This window comes from Myotis yumanensis, unplaced genomic scaffold, assembly GCF_028538775.1.
Source record: "Myotis yumanensis isolate MYYU_CA2020_CCGP unplaced genomic scaffold, mMyoYum1.0.hap1 SCAF_3, whole genome shotgun sequence".
Lineage (NCBI taxonomy): Eukaryota > Metazoa > Chordata > Mammalia > Chiroptera > Vespertilionidae > Myotis > Myotis yumanensis.
This window is the reverse complement of record NW_027223754.1, coordinates 191,557,276-191,573,472: the sequence shown is the minus strand read 5'-3', so window position 1 is coordinate 191,573,472 and position 16,197 is coordinate 191,557,276. Positions and strand designations below refer to the sequence as shown.

Here is a 16,197-nt window from a genome sequence, read left to right as displayed (position 1 = left end):
GGGGGGAGCGCGGGGGGGGGGACAGGGAGGAGCCGGGGGGGGGGGCTATTCCCCCCTGCATAGGCCCCCCCCCCCCAGCCACTCCTGGTACAGCTCCTGCACATGGGCGCTGGTCTCCGGGGGCCACACCAGGAGGGCAGCATAGATGCCTTCCATCTGCCACACACCCATCCTCTGCCTGGGCCTGGCCCCTGCCGCTTAGGCATGCCCGGCACAGGCCGGGACCTCCATGAAGTGGCAGGGGAACTTGCCCCTCTGCAGCTTTAGGACCACTTCTGGATGTTCTGAAAGCCATAGCAGCCTCAAAGCATAGCAGAACCTCTCCGTCCCTTTCGAGGGTGACCTCCTGGAAGTCTTTGTTCCTCAGAGTGCGGTTGGTGAGCACACCACGTCCTCATTGAGCAGCTCCTTGGCCATGTGCAGAAGATGTGCACCAGGTACCCGTTGGAGCTGGCACCCCCGTGGAGCCTCACCTCCTCCTCCTTCATGTCTCCAAACAGTGTCCATTATCTGGACAATTTCACCTGAGGTTAATATGCAGTCAGCACCCAGGGAACTATGTGAAGCTGTGGGAACATCTTCTCAAAGGGCCTCCAGTTTCTTGTCATAACACACGGCCACAATGACGTGGAAAATCTTGTCTGGGGACAGGTTCTGCTGTCTGGTGAAGTAATCCTTCACCGGAGAGCCCATAATCTGCTGGGGAGACTTGGCCGTGCAGAGGTAGAGGTGATGGGGTGACGCAGCATGCGCTCTGCTTATCAGTCCCAGCCAGGGCAGGCGGAGGTCAGCATGGGTAGCCAGGGCTCTTCCTCATGGTACCGTCAGTACCGACGCACAAATTCCTCCTGACTTCAGGATGCTGAAGTCCGCAGCTATCTTCATGTCAAAGACAGTGCGTCCCAAGGCTTTTGAGAAAGCCACAGAGCCTTCTGGATGCATCAGTGACACTGAGGCTGAATTTAGCAGCAAAATAAGGCAGAGACTAAGGACACAAAGACACTGCCAGCACTTTGTGCTGTGAGGTATCACATTTCTTATTAAGGTTCAGAACATGGAAGAAGTCCTTGGTGTTCTGCTGAGAAACTTGGACTCCTTCCTCTGCGGTCACACAACTGTCACACGCCAGGCAGTCACTCAGAAATATCTTGGCATCGGCCAACTTATGGAATTCTCCCTTCTCTCCCTTCTCCTGAGCCGGACTCCGGATGTTGACTGCGGCATTCTCTTGGTCGTCTGTTTTTGTTTTTTTAACTACATTCCTTCTGTGTGCAGTGATTACACTGCATCTGGAGCGGGGCAGGTGGGGGCCGGCTCGAGTGACTGGAGGAAGCACAGGGAGAACAGTCAGTCACCGCTGGTCGCCCCTGGCGCTGCTGGCGGTATCCTTTCTTCCTTGTGGAGCGTCTAGGGAGGGGAAATGGCTGCAGTGCCCGAGGTCAAGTTCCAGGAGGCCGGCAGTGCAGTTGGGGTCGTGCCAGAGGCACTGGTTGTTGGTGCCTGGCCTGTCCTCTGGAGATTGAATTTACAGGCCTACTAAGGAAGCCAGTCCCCAGTTCTGCCCCTCCTCCAACACCGATTGATACCAAGAGGCCTGCCTTCCAGCTGCCTGCAAGTTCCTGGGCCACTCATTTCGGTTCCTTGTTAACCATCCCCTGATCAATGGGAGCCTGCAGGCCGGGGGAGGGACCAGCCTGATCAAAATGTCACTGCTGCATGGATTCATTGGAGCCTGAGGGACCCTGGTTCCCCCATTAGTCTTCCCCTGATCAATGGAGCCTGAGAGCCCGGGAATGGATCTGTGGCCCCTGGGTTTTTATATATTAGGATTTTTTACTTTGACCTCTTTCCTACATTCCATACCTGCCTATCAACTCCTTACCCACACTCTCTACTTCAATATCAAATAGGCATCATAACCTTAAAATGCTCAAAACTAATCTAACCTCAACTCTTGCCTTCCATTGCAGCAGGTTTTTGTGGTCTTTCTGCTTCTGTCCTTGCAGAAATTGCAAAGCAACCCCCATTTTCATGCTTTGACTTTACTTATCTTCAAGCCACTTCCTTACCAACTGAATTGCTATAGTTTTGTTTGTTTGTTTTGTTTTTGCATATCTTCCTCTATTTCAATCCACATGAAAGTATCAGTTTTGTTGTATTCACTGCTATATCCCCAGTGCCCAGAACATTGCCAGGCAGATAATAACTTTTTTTTGTTGAATTAATGAATCAATTAATGTGTGTATATGACAGTGAGTGACAAAGGGAGTAGGTCCAAGTGTTAGAAAAGGTGGTCAGAAAGGACTTTTCTGGATAATTCAGATTTCTCCTAGGCTTTGCATTAGTAGCTACAATAGTGCCCAGGAAAGAATCAGGAATTGCAGAAATGACGTGCAAATATCAATTCCAAAAAATAAGGTAAGAGGCCTTATTACTTTGGGGTACCATGTACCTTTCTTAGCCGTACCCCTGCTCTGAAAGGTGCTATGACTCTGTAGCTCTCAAAAAACTTTACTATCAATGGTCCATTAGATACCCAGCTGGGCTTTGCTGAAAAAATGTTGTGTGTATTTTTCTGGGCAGATGATGTTAGTGGTATTGTGGTAGGGAGTCTAGTGTAAACAATAAAAATTTTTTATATAGTTTGTACTGCATTGATTCCTTTTCCTGGGCCAGTTAACCACTAAATATTTAAGTCTATATCCTCAAGACTCTTCCTTTCTTTGCCATGGGAGAATGATGGGAGCTCAAAGAGCAGTGGTATGTGGACTGCTGCCACCTGTGAGGATGAACATGTTGGCTTTTGCATGGGTTTTAGGTAGGTCCACTTGATCCATAATGTTAGTCTTCACCCCCAGAGGAACTATTCAAAAATTTGTAATTGAGCTGAGACCTAGATGGTGATTGATTTTTACTTTGGGAAGACAATATTATTATTGTTGTTATTTCATATCAGATAGTTGAAGATACCACAATATTTTTTTTTCTTTAGGGGGAAAGGAACCTTGGTTTTTCTGCTGTATTTTTTCTGGATAAATCTTAAAATCATTTTTTCCAATATTCTCAAGGTCATTATTAACCTATTGCTCTATTCTCTATTCAGTACTCAATTTTCTTTTTAATGGACTTTTAAAAAGAATTTGACACAATTGATATTTCCCTTTCCATTATAAACAATCTTTTTTTGGCTGTTAGAGAAATAGTACTAGTAATATCATTAATATTGAAATTACCATCTTCACTACTTCTAGCTCTTCCACTGACTCCACCACCATCAGTCTTCTCCAGTGAAATCTACACAAAGATGTTCTTTGTCTCAAATTAACTCTCTTGGGTGTTTTCTTTAAATTAGCCATATTTGTAACTATAACATGTAGCTTCCTATGTGATCTGATTTGACAGTGGAGAGTTTATGTAGAATGTTATTTTCATCGGCCCGTATTAAAATTTCATGCTCACTGGTGAAATTTCTGTTGTTAATTTCATCCAATCTATAATAATACAAGTGTGATATGCAAATCGACCAAACGGCCAAACAGCAGAACGACTATCTGGACGACCATGCTATGACACACACTGATGCCGGGCCAGCTAAGGCGGGTGCGATGCAATTGGTCGAGGGCCCCACCATCATCCACCGATCGCCCTGCAAAGGGAGGCTCAGGCCAGCCAAGTGATCACACCCCACACCTGTTGCCTGCAGAGGGAGGCGACTGGTGGCAAGGGGTGTGGGGGCAGTGCTGCACAGATGGCAAGCAGTGGCAGTGGTGGGGGTGGGGCCAGCTGCCAGCAGCAGAGGAAGGAAAGCCCCAATAGGCCCTGATCAACAGCCAGGCCTAGGGACCCTACCTGACGGGTCCTGGATTGTGAGCGGGTGCAGGCTGGGCTGGGGGACCCCCCCACCCAGTGCATGAATTTCATGCACTGAGCCTCTAGTAAGTAAATATATTTGGTCTGTTGCCAGAATTATGTCTTTGTTCACTGGGATAGTCCTAACTGTTTATTTCTTTTTAAACAAAGATGAAAATGTCAAATTCCAGGATACTGAATAAATTAGAACTAGATACAAATTCTATTTTTTTCACTGTTTCTTTTATCTCAATTTGCAGCAATATAAAATGTTCAGATATTATCTGGGCTGGCTAACATTACACTTTGTTTTCTCAGTGGAGTATGAAATAAGAAGTCAACATAATTTAGGACAATTCTCAGGAAAAAAAAAGAAAATATCACTTTTTTATTTTTTGCAATTTTGAAATGTAACTTTTAACAAAGCTCTACACAGATCTTAGTGTGTCTTTGACATAATACCTAACACATAACTCATTAAGTCCATTTTTTATGCCTTAAAACATTAATTAATTTTACAGTAATATTACAGTTTTCAGGCCTATTAAGAGCTATTTGACATAGGGTTTTCCAGATTGGCACTAAATATTTCAACTTAAACTTTTGTAAGTTATTTTCACTTATCATTCTTGATAGGAAATCCTATATAATAAAGAGGTAATATGCAAATTGACTATCACACCCTCACAAGATGACTGTCTATGACCAGGCTGGCAGGGGGGTTAGTGAGGGATGACCAAACAATTGAACAGCAGGCATGGGGTGACCAGGCCAGTGGGGGAGCCATAAAGGATTACCAGGCCAGCGGGGGGGGGGGGGGTAATTGGGGGTGAACAGGCTGGCAGAGGGGGGCAATTAGGGGTGATCAGGCCAGCGGGGGGACAGTTGGGGGCAACCAGGCCAGCAGGGGGGCAGTTGGGGGCGATTAGGCTGGCAGGGGGACAGTGAGGGGTGACTAGGCCAGCAGGGGGTGCAGTTGGGGGCAACCAGACTGGCAAAGGGGGGCAGTTGGTGGTGACAAGACCGGCAGAGGGGAGTAGTAGGGGGTGATCAGGCTGGCAAGAGGGGCAGTAAGGGGTGACCAGCCCAATGCGGGGGAGGGAGGGTCAGTTAGGAGAGACCAGGCCAGCAGGGGGGCAATTGGGAGCAACCTGGCTGGCACAGAGGCCAGTTAGGGGTGACCAGGCAGGCAGGCAGGTGAGCAATTAGTAGCCAGCATTCTAGGATTGTGAGAGGGATGTCTGATTGCTGGTTTAGGCCTGATTCCCAGGATCGGGCCTATACCGGCAGTCGGACATCCCCCAAGGGGTCCTGGATTGGAGATGGTGCAGGCTGGGCTGAGGGGATCCCCCCATGTGCACGAATTTCATGCACTGGGCCTCTAGTGTGTTTATAAAGCAGTAAAGTTTGTCATATCACTTTGTCATATGTATGCTTCATATAATAAAATTGAAAAACATAACTAGATTGATTGCTTTTGCATGCTTCACAAAAATAATTAGATTAATAAAAGCCAAAGAATCTGTGAGTTAAAGCACATTACTTGATGATTTTTTGTGCTCTGAATACAGCCTAGTGTAAATGAAATTCGCTGGTTGATTTCTAACCCAAGGCTGCTTTTCAGCCTTCTTTTTCTGTATTCCAGCAACTCAATGGGCAAACCTTCAGTTCCTCTTGTGAAATGGCGCTCTCTAGTGGTTCTGTGAGGTCTTAAAAAAAGAACTAGCTACTATGTGACTGAGTTGGACAAATCTCTGTGAAGAATGAAATCAGAGACTCTCATGCTGCTCTCCCTGCAAACATCTTCATTTCCCAGCTGAATACCTTCACCAGATGCTATTTTCTTACTCAGTCGTTAGCCAAACACTAGTGAAGTCTCACGGCCATAGTCTTTGGCTTTCCATTCTGGATTTGCTACAATTGCCAAAGATTTGAGATCTAGATACCTAAATTTTAAACTACTTCATCTCAATGAATAAAGTTATCATTTCTTTTTTTAAAAAAAATAATGTTTTTATTGATTTCAGAGAAGAAAGAGAGGGAGAGAGAGATAGAAACATCAATGATGAAAGAGAACCATTGATCAGCTGCCTCTGGACCCCTGCCCCCCACTGGAGACTGAGTTCGCAACCTGGGCATGTGCCCTGACCAGAATCAAACCCGGGACCTTTCAGTTCACAGGCCAATGCCCTTCCCACTGAGCCAAACTGACTAGGGCGAAGTTATCATTTCTAGAACTGTGTTACTCTTTTTGGTTTGGGCCTAAGAGAACTTTTTAAAAGTTCTAAACTAGATTTAGTGATGATTACAAACATCTATATATTTACAAAAATCCATCCATTCATATGCATGCATTAAGTGAACAACATGGTTTGTAAATTAGACTTAACTAAAGCTAAGAGAAAAAATGCACACATTTCTGCTCTGCATCATGAATATTGGGCATTATCCTCAAATATCAGAAAAGATCATTGGAAAATATGGTTTCTTTACTGAATTTACCCTGATTTTTCAAATATTATGTTTAGGGCATCGTTAGCATGCCAAAAATTGTCGGTATGTTTTTATTCAAATTATATAATTATATCATTAGTATAATTTGAAAAGTTTTAGGATCAAAAAATTATTTAACTGTTAGGTAATTGGAAGCTAAGTATTAGGGCGTGTAACTGAAAATTTACATATTTAGGCTAAAAAATTTACATATTTAGGCTAAAAAAGGCAGCTATATATATCATTTAACTGAACTCTTAAAAGGATATAATTTCTATTCCCCTGACTTTATGGAGTTATGAGAAGAAACTTTTTAAAGAACCGGTATGATATTAAATTAAACATGTGGTAAAAAGTTGAGAAATCATGGTATCTAGGTCATGAGTAAAAGAAAAGCAAACATTTCCTCTGAGGTTTTCACCAACGATGAAGCTGTGAAGCCTTGGATGTACCCTGAGTGGACACCTTGAAAACAAATTAGTAGTTTGAGGACAAACCCCTGATTAGCATCAGCTTTATTACTTTCTTAGTACATATCATACTTAAAACAAAACAAAACACACACATATACACACACACATCTACTCACATTAAAGATGCAAGATGAAGAAAGATACATGACATTGAATGTGCAGTTGAAAAAAAGGCGTCCTAGCCAAACATCCCAACTTAAATTTAAAGGTATGGAATTAAGTTTTTTTTTCAAGTGGTGTGAATTAATATGGGCATGGATTTAACATGGGTTAATATTAACATGAATATTAATGTAGATAGTAATTTCTAATATTCTGTTCTTGAACGATTTCGCTTTTTGGTGCTTCTGTCTTCCGTCTCTCTCTCCATCTCGTCTCTCTACCTGTTTCTCTCATTTATCAATGTGAGACTAACAGTTCTCTACTTTTCAAATAATATTTTTTCTCATATAATTTATTAGGACACTCTCGACAAATAGATACATTAAATTAAAATTAATAGTTAAAAATGAATATGAGTTGTCAGTTATGCACCTTATTATTCATAAAATATGGCATTTTAAATACCAAGTTTATTTTAGCTTGTCAATAACTTTAAAATATGGTTTCCACCAGGTGAAAATTTTTGTTTTGGAAAATATAGATATTAGCCTGAAAGATCACAAAATGTGGTGGTTCCTACGTGCAAACTTTTTTTACACTCACTTGTAGATTTTGCATGGAAACCAAAATGTGTTTTGGTGCGAAAAAAGGAGCTCAGGGCGCTACAAATAAGAAATTTGCAACTTTTAGTTAATTAAATAGTAGATTCTAATATTAATACTTTACTATAGTGTATCCTTTGCTAAAATTTAGTAAAGCTTGGGGTAAAACATTACATTTGAGTCTAGTAGACAATTCAAGCCTTGCAATTGTATATTTGTATAACTTTACTCAGATCTTGGCACTAATAAGAAGAAATTATATTTTTGCCATATGTATAAAATTTCAGAATTACTATAGATAGCATTTCTACTAATTACTTACAACAGATTAAAATGTTTTGGTGGTTTTTGTTCTTACTATATACTCTATTGGACTTGCACAGTCAAATTATGTTTTCAAATTACTTGAAATAATTCCTCCGTCTACAGTTTAGCCACTAACTTAATACCCAGTTAGGGTCCTTTGCTTTAGATTCCATTTTATTCTGAGGGATCACTTTTTAAAATTTTGGCTTATCTTTATAATTATGTCTGAGTAAATATATTATGCAATTATAATTATATACTACATATTCAACTAATTGATTCAACTAGTTTATTCAACTAGTTCCCCTACTGTTGGACATTTATGATGTTTGCATTCTCTTAAAAATAATATTACTATTATAAGGCCTTGCACATGGGTCTTTTAATATTTTTCTAATATGTAACTGGAACAGATTTCTAGAAGGGTTGCTGGATGATTATATAAATGCCTATAGAAGTTTGTAAACTTCTTTAACTATCTCTCCATAGCATTGTACCATTTCGCATTTCTATACTTTTAATTGTTTACTTGGTTAGCTCACTTGTTTGTTCTTCCAAATAATTTTATAATGAAGTTTGCAAAAATTCGTCACAAACAACCCAAACCATAGCAAACTGATGTAGTTCAGTATACTAAATCACTTCTTAATTTATCAATTAACTTAGGGAAAGTTTATCTCTTTGACACAGCCTCCAGACCAAAAGTGGTTGAATTTCTATTTGTTCAAGTCTACATTTATGCTTTTCGGTTCTTTATGTGTTTGTTTAATTCTCCTTATGTTGGCTGTGGCACTGTTTGTTTGGGGTACTTTTTAAGTTTATTTCCAATTTTCTTCTTGTTTGTTTTATGTTTTGTTAGCTACCCAACGTAATAATTTCTCTTTATTATATTTTTAAATGATATTTGATATATAAAGGCCAATTGATTTCAGTGTGTAAATTTTATTTCTAATTGTTTCATGTAACAATAGTTTATTTCTTTATATTGCTGAGTTATATTACAGGTATGGGTCTAAAGTTTTCTTAACCATTCACTGAAGGACTTCTGAGTTATTTCCAGTTTATGGTTATTATAACAAAATTGCTATGAACATTACAAAAAAGCAAATGATTAATTAGAAAGGTTTTATTTGTGTGAATATATGTGTCTGTAAGTGCCATTCACACACACCTGAGAGTGTATGTGTATGGGGGGAGATTATTAATGTGCAGATTAACATTCTTTTTTCCAATGGTAAATTATGCTGAATCGTAGCAATATTTTAATATTTAATATAATACATGTCACAATTTCTGACCATCCAGAGTGTTATAACTATACAAGAAAGTAAATATTTTCCCATTTACTTAGGTTTGATGCTTTTGATTTCCTATTAGCTTTTGAAATTCAAAACCAATATTATATATAATGCTATTGTTAGAAATGTCCTTTTCTAAGCTAATTTATGTGATTAATCTATCAGATTTTTCTGTGATGTTACACTGGTACAAAATCTTATTGGGAATATCTGGAACAGTAAATGGTCTTCTGATTTTGACTTTTATCTCCCTGATTCTTTTGGGTAAGTTAAAATGTCTTTAATTAAATAAATATATGAAAATGTGTACTTTTTATGTTTCTTTTTTACATTATGTCTCATTTCATATTTATAGTTCCTTACATGAAGATTTAATAAAGAACTCCTATGTATCAAGCAATATATTATACTTCATTGTAATGTACTTGGTAGTCAAATCAGTTAAGTATTTGTTCTCAAGTGGCATACAGTTTGATAGGAGGAAAGTGTGTGTGTGTGTGTGTGTGCACGCGCATGTATCTATTTCTGAGGTGAATATTTAAAAAAAATATTTCTTTATTAGTCAGCTTCTTGTAAATAGAATTCTATAATTTTCAATACATTTTATGTAAGATTGCATTTAATTTACTCTTACTTTTTTCCCAACAAATATTTTACTGAGCAACAAGTATACCACAAACATTATTACAAACTCCCAAACTGAAGAAAGGAATAATCATGTGGAGGAAGCTCATATTCTATTGGAAGAAATAGATTTTCAGTTAACAATTATTGTGGGATGGGCTAAACACAGTATTGTAAGTCTCGGTAAAACATTAAGAAAGCATGACAAGAGTATGTGTACTTCCTAGAGCAAGAACTTTGTTTTATTTACTGTACCACCAATTCTTAGGACAATGCCAGGCACAGAATAGATCCTCAACAAATATATGTTATTCAAATGAATTAACTATACGATATTTGAAATGATTTCTCATTAGACATGAAAATGAAAAAGAAACTTTCTAGTTATCCCTTCAGTGATTTCTGGTTCTAATCATCAGAATCATGTTAAGAATTTGTCTCTGAGGCATTGAGCAGGGAAGATATTTACCCAAACTTACAATAATCCTGTTTTCAAGTTTCTCAAGGAGTGTTGCTCAAATGCTCAAAAGGAAATAATTCAAATATCACCCAGCATGATGATATTGGAAACCTGAAAATGAAGAGTGACACAAGAGGAAATATAAGTACTGAAGATGCAGACCACTGTGCTTCAAGTGCTACAGACCACGGAGGTATTTTTCAAGGCTTTGGCCTACTTTTGTTTTAATCTTTTAGAACTTCTAAATTTGAAAAATCTCATTGAACATATATGTAACAAATTAAGTAAACACATATCTTTCATAAATCTACTTGACACTCAAAACTTGATTCACATACTAGTATATATTTACAGTTGGGGGAGAGCTGTAAAACAGAATGTAAAGATTTAAAATCAAGTTGAGACATATAATTATGAAAAATTAATTGTGATGATAAGGCAATATGTAATTAACCATTTTTGTTTCTTAATTATCTTTTTTTGAAATACAAATAGATAAAAGCAGTTATAACAAGTAAATTGTTATTGTAATAATAAGCTTTGGACTTCCAATCATATAGAATTTTCGAAAACTGTTCTACTTTCAAATTTTTTTAATTAAACATTTTAACAACTCTTTGAACCTTGAACATTTATTTTATAGTATATGTGATGAAACTGCAGATTAACTTATTTGATAACTATTTATCAAAGTATTTTCTCTATTCCCCTATATAGTCCTCTTTATCATATATGAATTATTATTATGTCACATATCACACATAAAATATTATGGTCGCCCTAGCCATTTTGGCTCAGTGGATAGAATGTTGGCCCTTGGACTGAAGGGTCCTGGGTTTGATTCCAGCCAAGGGCATGTATCTTGGTTGCAGGCTTGATCTCCAGCTCCGGTCAGAGCCTGTGCGGGATGTGTCTCTTTCACATCGATGTTTCTCTCTCTCTGTCTCTCTCCCTCCCTTCCATTCTCTCTAAAAATCAATGGAAAAATATCCTCTGGTGAGGATTAACCAAAAAGGGGGGAAAAAAAGAGAGATTATAATGGCCACACTTGGATAGTTATTTTGACCTACACTTATATTTTACATATAGTTCACTTTCCCTCATTATTATTTCAAAAGTCTCAGATCTTTTTACTTGGAGACTTCAATTTAATTTAAGAAAATTAAAGGACTTGATGAAGTTGAAATTACCAAGAGGTTGAAAAAAATGAATCTCAGTGTTACTTAATATCAAAAGGAAGACATTAAGAGGAATTACACAGATAAAACAAAGATAGAGATTCTAAAACTTTATATGGATAAATTCTAAGCAAGTGGTATAAATAATCTTTTATTTACTCTCTCAAATAGCTTTAATGCAATATATGTATTAATTAGTTTATGTTTATGATATTGGATCATAGCATGAAAAATAACCCTTTATGTCTAGGGTTTTCTTTGTCTCACTAAATTAATTTTCTTAAGTCCCAAGAATTATATTCGTATTTTGGACACTGTGAGTCTGAACACCTTGTGATGAGTGCTTTTATTATAGTTCCACTCTTATATTACACAAGTATTCTCACTGTCAATTTTCAGAGATACACATGTAATTTAATTTTTCTTTGTTTTTTCTATTTTTCTACAGGATTGTGCCCATCAGAATGGCTCAAATATCAAGAAAAGTGTTATTGGTTTTCTAATGAATTAAAAAGTTGGAGTGACAGTTATGGGTATTGTTTGGGGAGAAACTCTCATCTAGTAATAATTCAGGACCAATTTGAAATGGTATGTGGTTTAGTGTTATGGCATTAGCCTCTTGACAGTTCAAAATGGCTTTCCACAAATTTCTTCTGACCCTTCATTTATTTTGCTTACTGAATTTTGGGGACCTTCCTAAATTGTGTGCTTGAAGCCAATGCCTCACTTTGACTCATGCTAGTCCTGATCTGAATACTTGTATTCAATTTGCAAGTAGACTGTGTATATACATATAATATATCAAATAACATGGATAAATAGGATATGAATTAATTAGTATAAGAATCCTCATGTGGAGTGTGAGAAGCCTAATAAAATTCCAAAATTATATTTAATGTGTCTAAATTATTAAAATACTAGAGGCCTGGTGCACAAAATTTGTGCATGGTGAGGGGGGCGTGTCCCTCAGCCCAACCTGCACCCTCTCCAATCTGGGACCCCTCGGGGGATGTCCGACTGCCCTGTGGGATCAGGCCTAAACCAGTTGGACATTCCTCTCACAATCTGGGACTGCTGGCTCCCAACCATTCGCCTGCCTACCTGCCTGATTTCCCCTAACCGCTTCTGCTTGCCAGCCTGACTACCCCCTAACCACTCCCCTGTCAGCCTGATCGACGCCTAACTGTTCCCCTAACAGCCTGATCGCCCCCAACTGTCCTCCCCTGCCGGCCTGGTCCCCCCTAACTGCCCTCCACTGCTGGCCTGATCGCCCCTAAGTGCCCTCCCCTACAGGCCTGGTGGCCCCTAACTGCCCTCCCCTGCTGGCCTGGTCCCCCCTAACTGCCCTCCACTATAGGCCTGGTCCCTTCCAACTGCCCTCCCTCACTTGCAGGCCTTGTTGCCCCCAACTTCCCTCTCCTGCTGGCCTGGTTTCCCCCTAACTTCCCTCCCCTACTGACCTGGTTTCCCCCTAACTGCCCTCCCTTGTTGGCCTGATCACCCACAACTGTCCTCCCCTGCCAGCCATCTTGTGCCCACATGGGGGTGGCCATCTTGTGTGAGGGCATAACAATCAATTTGCATATCACTTCTTTATTATATAGGATTCTGTTCATCTAGTTACTCATTACTTTTTAGGCTTTTATACAGAAAAACCTAAAACAATCAAATTATGTGTGGATTGGGCTTAACTTTACCTCCCAGAAGAGGACATGGAACTGGGTAGATGGTTCTCCATTAGCTTCAAAAATGTGAGTCTTTACTAAAAGGCAATCTGATTTATTGTTTATTGTAAGACTTATTAGTGTCTTCATAAAACACCTCTGTGTCCACCAAAACCACCTTACTGGTACTAAAGAATTTTAAAGGATGAAAAATAATTTAATGTTCACTGGAGTAATAATAAATATTGTGGTTTGGTTTACAAACTAAAAGAACTCAAAAACAATAATGGTGGCACATTTATTGTTTAAAGACTACTCATGATTTGTATGAAGAGGTGGACTAAACCAACATGCTTTTGTATTTTCAAAATTCTCTATGTTTACCTCAGGATCTTTAGTAACTGAAAAACAACTTTTGTATAATTTTTGTATTATATGATTGATTATCATAACATTAAAAGACAAATGAGAAATATAAGATGGAACAAAAGAATATAAAAATTTTGCAACAATTGCATGAGGTTATTGAGGATTTTAAAATTTTCATCAATATTTTTGTATGCTTATGTTTATTTTATAATAAAATATTTAGAGCTACAAATAGTTAAACCAGTAAATTCAAATTTTATCCTGATGTTGGTAGACAAAATAATGGTCCCAAAGATGTCCATATCCAAATACCAAAATCTTTAGACTGTATTACTTTGAAATGGTATCTGGTTTAGTACCACAGCTATGGCATTAGCCTCTTTACAGTTCAAAATGGCTTTTCTCAAATTTCCTCTGACCCTTCATTAAATTATCATTTATCTTGCTTACTGAGTTTTGGGGACCCTCTTAAATTGTGTGCTCACAGCCAGTGCCTCACTTTGACTCATGCTAGTCCTGATCTGAATACTTGTATTCAATTTGCAAGTAGACTATGTGTATGCACATAACATTAAAAGATAAATGATAAATATAAGATCGATCAAATGAATACAAAATTTTCTCAGCAATTGCATGAGATTATTGAGGATTTTAAAATTTTGGCAAAAAAGATTTCAAGGCTGTGGTTAAATTAATAATCTTGAGATAAGAACATTATGTTGGATTATCCAGGTGGTCACAATGTAAACACGAATCCTTACAAGAGAGAAAATAGGGGCATGTGGTCCAAGTGATACAGCCATGGCCCACGCAGTGCATTAGCCTCTAAAAGCTGCAAAGGGCAATGAACAAAATTCCCCCCAGTGCCTGTGGAAGGCAGCGAAGTACACGCTTGATTTACTCCCGTAAAACTAGATTTAGAATTCTGACAACCAGAACTGCAAGATAACAAATTTGTGTTGTTTTAAGCCACTAAATTAGTGGTAATTCATTAGAGCAGTGATAAGAAATTAATACACTATGTAACCAACTAATTAATGATATTGTTGTGTTATTTCCACTCCATTACTTTGTCGTTAAATATTATTTTCCATCTCACTGCAGTAAATGAATCAATCTAAGCAAGTCAATCAAAGACATTGGAATGGAGAATAAAATTATGAGATGGTATCATTTTGAGGGTAGGGTTGTAAAACTGAACATTCTCTGATTGATCACCAATGAAGGTCCTTAGTTTTCCTCTGCCAAATCCACTCAACACTACCTATAAGATTTAGTTTTAACTTTAGACCATGCCTGGGGATTTTTGTTTGAAATACATTGAATGTAAAATTCAAACATAAACTTGGGAACAGTGTATTTTCCAATACGGAAATCCAGCACTTATTTGCTCCTTATTAATTTGGAAGTTTTCTTGACCCTGTACATCTTGCCCATGATTCTTAAAACTTTTTCCTAAGTTTAAATAAATTTCTAACAGAATAAAATCACTAACATTATAGTATTTTATAGATATTTTATAATTGTATTTATCATACTTGTTTATGGATAAACTAGAGGCCTGGTGCACAGATTCATACAGTGGTGGGTTCCCTCGGCCTGGCATGTGGGGATTGGGCTGAAATCAGCAGTCCAACATCCCCTGAGGCGTCCCGGATTGTGAGGGCACAGGCCAGGCCGAGGGACCCCATGAATTCATATACTGGGCCTCTAGTATGCACATAAGATCTTTGTTTAATCTCTTCCTGCCCTCCCCACTACCCCCTTCCCTCTGAGATTCATCAGTCTGTTCCATGTTTCCATGCCTGTGGTTTCTGCTCCTGCGTTGAGCGTCTGCCCCCTGGTAGTCAGTGCACGTCATAGATAATACAATAAATGTATAATTTAGTTAGAGCTTATATAGGTCAGTTTTTGTAGAAAGTTCTATGAGCATTGATTCATTTAAACTCATAATAGTATCATGAGGCAAATATTATTAATACATTGTACAATTTGATATGAGAAGCCAGCCACAAAAGTTAAGTGAGTTGTTCATATGACTTAACCTTTTTTTTTTTTTAATCTAAGGACCACATGGAAAAAAATACTCAAATGGGAATATGGGCACACATTTATTCTTAGCTCTATCATTTGCAAACAAACTCTCTGAGAACTTTCTGTCAATCAGACAGTAATACTAAGTTACAGATATACTGTAATGTTTAGTCAGTCAAAGTATTTGCAAATGCCTTGAAATTTTGAATTGCCTTTTAATTAAGGGAGGACATTAGCTGCAAAGACAAATGGATCTCTTCATCAACAATGATTAACAATATATTTATCATCTCTTCTGCAGATTCTTCATAAAAGGACCAGCTACTGAAAACAGCTGTGCTTCCATCAAGGGAAACAAAATTTACTCTGAAACCTGCAGCAGTGTTTTCAAGTGGATTTGTCAATGTTAATATTTTAAAATATAAGTTATAGTGGAATAATCAGTTATCAAAGATTTTTGCCTATCAGGTTCTAATATTAATCTTCAAGAGTAAGAATTTAAAACTGAAATTAAACACCAAAATCTTTTCTCCATTTTCCCTTCATCACCCATATTGATGCTAGTCTCAAAATAACTCCTGCTTATAATCTACAATATAACCTTTCTAGTTTTTAATGTGATAATATAATCTAGTGTAAACCCATGCATTTATATTCAGAATTTTTTTTAAAATATATTTTATTGATTTTCTACAGAGAGGAAGGGAGAGAGACAGAGAGCTAGAAACATCGATGAGAGAGAAAC

At 38.1% G+C, this 16,197-nt stretch overlaps 1 protein-coding gene across 1 annotated transcript; it reads left to right on the top strand.

Moving 5' to 3' along the window:
* The first annotated feature begins 6,795 nt into the window (after nt 1–6,795).
* Nucleotides 6,796–15,881, top strand: LOC139007347 (killer cell lectin-like receptor subfamily F member 1). The gene is made up of 6 exons (XM_070410701.1): nt 6,796–7,023; nt 9,289–9,387; nt 10,245–10,400; nt 11,834–11,973; nt 13,024–13,136; nt 15,754–15,881. Exons 1-6 carry the CDS (start codon nt 6,939–6,941, stop codon nt 15,860–15,862), a joined length of 702 nt encoding a protein of 233 aa, XP_070266802.1. The 5' UTR covers nt 6,796–6,938; the 3' UTR covers nt 15,863–15,881.
* Nucleotides 15,882–16,197: the final 316 nt, after the last annotated feature.

Bases quoted from the DNA above. Each gene is read 5' to 3' on its own strand.
- LOC139007347 (XM_070410701.1), top strand. From the start codon at position 6,939: ATGCAAGATGAAGAAAGATACATGACATTGAATGTGCAGTTGAAAAAA. The intron at 7,024-9,288 runs GTATGGAATTAA...TTAATCTATCAG, and splicing joins ATCCCAACTTAAATTTAAAG to ATTTTTCTGTGATGTTACAC. The intron at 9,388-10,244 runs GTAAGTTAAAAT...CCTGTTTTCAAG, and splicing joins TATCTCCCTGATTCTTTTGG to TTTCTCAAGGAGTGTTGCTC.